The 4,871-nt window shown below is 44.1% G+C and overlaps 1 pseudogene across 1 annotated transcript; it reads right to left on the bottom strand.

Annotated features, from left to right (window-relative positions):
- Positions 1-3,376: 3,376 nt before the first annotated feature.
- Positions 3,377-4,219, bottom strand: TEOVI_000476300:pseudogene (annotated as a pseudogene). The gene is given in 3 exon segments: positions 3,377-3,472; positions 3,475-3,528; positions 3,530-4,219. Coding segments are annotated over 3 exon segments (840 nt in total).
- Positions 4,220-4,871: the final 652 nt, after the last annotated feature.

Here is a 4,871-nt window from a genome sequence, read left to right as displayed (position 1 = left end):
CACCTTCACACTTTGGTTTATCAGCGCCGTGTTTTGCGCATTTACCGTCTTTATCGTCATTTTTTGCTTCTTCTCTTTCCCCTGATGAACTTCTATCATCTCCTGTTGGGGTGTCAGAGATCCCGTTTTTTGTTGCTTTTGTGGCATTAAACTTGCATTTTTTGCTTGCTTCACCACTTTCATGAAAACTACACTGCTTGGTCGTGTTGCATTTTTCTGCATCCTTTATTTTATTGCAAACCGTTTCTTGCTGTGATATGCCAGTGATTTTGATTTGTTCACTTAAAGCAAATGCCTGCTTTTCGGCTGAATCTATCTTCAAAAGTTGGTTTATAAAGAGTTGTTTCCGTTCATTCGCTACTGTTGCTGCGTGCTCAGTGTTGTAGAGCCTGATCTCTTCGCTTATGCGGTCTATTATTGCCGTGGTGAGCGTTATGTCGGCGGTCGCATCGCCTATTTGTAATTTTTTGGCGTTTGTTTTGATATCTGGTATGCCCGGTTTGGTTGCCCCACCTATTTTGACCAGCTGTTCAAGTTTGGCTGTGACGTCGTCGTAGGCTTTGACGTCGGTGTCAAGAGTACCGTATATTGCTGCTAATGGACTGCCAATTTCCGCTGTGGAGCTTTGGTCGAGAAAAGGGGAGTTGCTTAGCGCCGCATTGGTGATGCTGATGATTCCGCCTGCCCACTTTATTGGGCCGGCATTACCGCTTTTCGCATAGCCGCCGTTGCTTGAATCTGCCTGCGACAGCCCGCAGACGGTGTTTGCGCTGCCGGGTCCTCCTGGCGCGTACTGGCTTGTGATCTGCTTCAGTGTAGCTATTGGCGTCGGCGGCTTCGCTGGTGCTGCCTCTTGAATTGTCTGTTTAAGTTTGTTACCGCTTTCGATACAGTTAGGTAAATGTGTTGCGCTTGCTGCGTTGCCGTTGTCGGCGCTTTGAGCTATGCAATACTTGCTGTCGCTTGCGGCGTTGACATTAACTTGCCAGAACACAGATGTCGTTTCGTCTATTCTGCCTGCTGCCAAAGCTGCCTTTGCTGCAACTTTAATTGACTTCGCCAGATTTGAGTTGATTGTTTTTTCCGCGTCGTCCAGTTCTTGTGCTACATGCGCATAGAGGAACTTGTATTCGTCGCTTCTCTTTTCTGGCTGGGTCAGCATCATAATTGCAAGGGTTTGTAGCGCTGTGCGAACTGTGTTAATGTGTGCTGTGCTTGCCGTCATTTTATCGGCAAGATATGGCGCTACAGCTTTTAGGTGATTTGCTACCTCGCATGCTTTGTTAAAGCCGCCTGCTCCAATCGCCTTGTTGTTGCTCATTCTTTGTTTGGGGTCGTTGTTACTACCTGCTTTTTGTTGGTGAGAAACCGAAAGTAGAGTCATTTCATTTGAGCGAGAAAATAGAGGCTCATCTCGGCGTTCCTGAGTCTATCATGTTAGCTACTTCCCGGTTAGCTGTTTAGCGCTTGTCGGCGGCATTTGTACTTAGCACCGGTCGATTTATGCAGCGGCTTTCGTGCTCATGCTTGTTGTTTCCTCTATTCCTTCAACCACGTCCTTCCTAGATACCCAGCAAGGTGCTTTCCCTTAGTGGTACTACCAAAAACAGTATGATAGTATGGCGTAAGACGGCGTGCGCCTTGACCTGCATCGCACATAAAGATCTTAGTGGAGACTTCTGGAAGCATTAAAAGACTGTGCACACACATAAAGGTGGTTGCGTTTTCTCTTTGTGTTGGCTAAGTGTCACTTTCTGGTCTTATGTTCATGAAACTTGTTTGTGAATATCATATGACAGACGTAAGCTGGTTGAGCTTACTTTAGGAGCATTTTGTTCAACAGATTGCTAGTAACATGTCTCTATATACAAGTTCTTAGGCTGGCCTTTTACACTTACCCAGCTTTGAGTAAAGTTTAGTTGTTCCGCATGCACACGATTCAACGATTTCCCTTTTTTATTTTTCTTACGTCCCCGTGCTATTGATGGGGGCCAATCTTACTAACAGATTAGCCTCCAACATTTTTGTGTGCTTTGCTGTTCTTTTTTCCTTCCTACGAATGACTTATCTGTACAAGAACGCCTGGTAATATAATGCTTGTGTTCCCTTATATACGTTTAGTGGTTTGCAAATGCAACCTTACCGCCTCTTTCAACTTCATCTGACTAGGGTATTATTGCTTCGCATCGAGTTTATTAATACGGAAAGCTGTAAAAGGAGAATGAAATGGTTATGGGAAATAGGTTAACTATCACTCTTTCTGTATGCTAAGGTAAACTCAATTACACTCTTGAAAGTTCATACGCTTCTCATCTAATAAATTTTCCTTTGAATTTGTATTTTCATAATTTTACGTGCTTGACTCTATAAAAAGAAAAAATATCTGTTTTGTGTAATAAATTTCCCAATTTCGCTTGGTGTAGAAATTACTAACTTTCCTTGTTTCTACACAGTCTTGTGATACAATAACACTTATGTTGCTGCTTTCCTTTTCACTTTTGATGCATTCTTCCAGTCAACCATATTTGGAATGCATTTCGTACTGGTGCTACGATCCCTCACGGTGCCAGCAGCAATCGCAAGCTAATCGCTTGTGTTTAATATCGTTGCTTCAGTCCAATAACATGTAACATGAACTTACATACACATTGTATGTCCCTTATCTGCTGAATTCTCTGCGCTGTACACTCGTTAATTCCGTTGTTTCATTACGTATTTTGTTTCCTTTTCTGCCACTTTCTTTTGTTTCTACGAATGCGCAGTGACTCCGTTAAACGTGTGCTCTAAACTGTGTCTCCAGAAATTTCTCCCCACCAATTTCCTTGTATATGATGATGTTCATCGTCATTTTTGTGTTTGAGAGCGAGAACGTTTCATATTCTTCTCTCCTTAATCATTTGCGTTTACGTTGATAATATTAGTCCTATCAGTTTACTCACTCACTTAATCACTTACTTCCATTTCACTGCCTCCATTGTATAAAGTGCTTCTATTTTCCCCCTCCATATAGTGTGTGTCACCACTCTTATTATTATATTCGTATAAACACATTCACAACACACTTCTATTATTATTATTATTATTATTGTTATTATTACTGCTCTTATTATAATATTCGTCAAATGAACAAAATGAACAAATGTAAAATAAATTTCATAACAGAAGTTAATTTCCATATTATATCACGCTAATGCTCCGCATTCATAGTTCGCTGTTAAGCAGAATTAAAAAATCAAGTTTGTATATTTTTGAGTTTTTTAAAAAGTTTTCAGCCACTTACAAAAGTTTTACAAAGGAGTTAAAATATATTAAAATTTTAGAAACTATTTTAAGAGTGTAAAAAATTAAAACAGCAAAGCCACAAATGCAGAAACCATCAGAACCAATTTCTTATTGACGAGGAAACTATCATTTCAGGACTTTTCCGTAACCTTGTCATCCTCGTTATCTTTGCCTTTTCTCCATGCGCAATTTTGTTTTCGCCCGTTTTGTCAGCTAGGCAAGGCTCCTTATTGGTTTCGTGTCTTGCACATCTAGCTGAAGCTGTTGTTCCTGCAGCTCCATCTCCTGTTCCTGCTGCTGTGTTCATCTGCTCTTTAACTTTACTTTCATCTACTACGCATGGGCCATCTGTTTCATTTTTACCTTCCCATTTGCAGTTCTTTTGGACGCAGGTTTCGCTATTTTTGTGTTGTTTGCAGTCGCTATTAGATGATTTTTGGGAGACTATTACACTGTTTTTTGTTAGTGTTATTCCCAGCGCATGCTAAACTGCTTCATAAGCAGTTGTATTCAAATGCTCCGTCTTGACCAGAAACTTTTCAGCCTGCTGGTTCGCTGCTTCGAGAGTTTTCAGTTCTGCTGCCGCGGCGTTGGCGCTGCTTATCCAGGCTATTTCGGCTTTTTTGGCCGTGGGTGCTTTATAGCCGACGCACATGCCTGCGGTTGCCGCTGATTGGCCGCTGCAGCCGCCGCTGCCGTCGCCTTGGAGGTTGCCTAGGATGAAAAACTTGTCGTTGCCGCTGCCCTGCGGTTTACTGATCTTTGTTAGGAGGGCTTGAACTGCGGTCGTTATGGCGCTTGGCGTCGCCTTTGGCTGCTGGGGGTATTGTTTGCACTGCCCTGTTAGGTGAGCGAATATCGTTTGGCCGTTGTCAGCGGTGTTCCATGTAGGGTCGGCTGCTGGTTGACAGTCGCTGTAGTAGCTTTTAGGCTTGCTGGCGCCTTCGGCCGACTTCGCACACACACATAGAAAGTCATTTCTGAGCGTTTGTCCTGCCAGTGAGCCCTTGTTGCCTGCTGCGGCCCCGCACTCGGCGTTTCGGTCGCCGCTGTGGCCTGTGCCGGCTTCCGTCGTGGAAGCTGGGCCGCCGTAAATGTATCGCTCAGCTTCTGCTGCGAACGCCGCTTTCTTGGTTTGGGGTTCGGTTATTGCTGGGTTCGTGGTATATGCAAATGCCTGTTCCGCTAAATCTTTCAGGTGTTTTTTTTGCGTGTTCCGGAATGCTCGTGGAGCTTTCGCGCTCTCTTTCCTTTTGGTTTTTTGCCAGTTGTCTCTTAGATGCAAGCCAGAAGTCATAGTACTTGTTCCAGCTTGCTGCGGCATCGGGTGGCGCCGTTGGTTTGTTTGGGTGGTTGTCTTTGGTCTGACTCCCTTCAGGGTCGAACAGGTTTCTGAAGTTCTCCAAGGCTGCGGACATATTCAGAGCTCCCACGTCGTATGCTAGTGCTGTCAGTTCTGGCGTTACGTCGGCAGCTTCTGGTGTCGCCGTCAGAGCATTGTAGACACCGCAAAGGGTACTGAACGCTGCCGCATTCGTGCTGTCGCCCGTTGTTGCCGTCTGGCCGATGTTGGTGCTCTTTAATATTGT

This window comes from Trypanosoma equiperdum (assembly GCF_001457755.1).
Source record: "Trypanosoma equiperdum strain OVI genome assembly, contig: ctg_1904, whole genome shotgun sequence".
NCBI lineage: Eukaryota > Euglenozoa > Kinetoplastea > Trypanosomatida > Trypanosomatidae > Trypanosoma > Trypanosoma equiperdum.
This window is presented reverse-complemented; position numbering and strand designations above follow the sequence as displayed.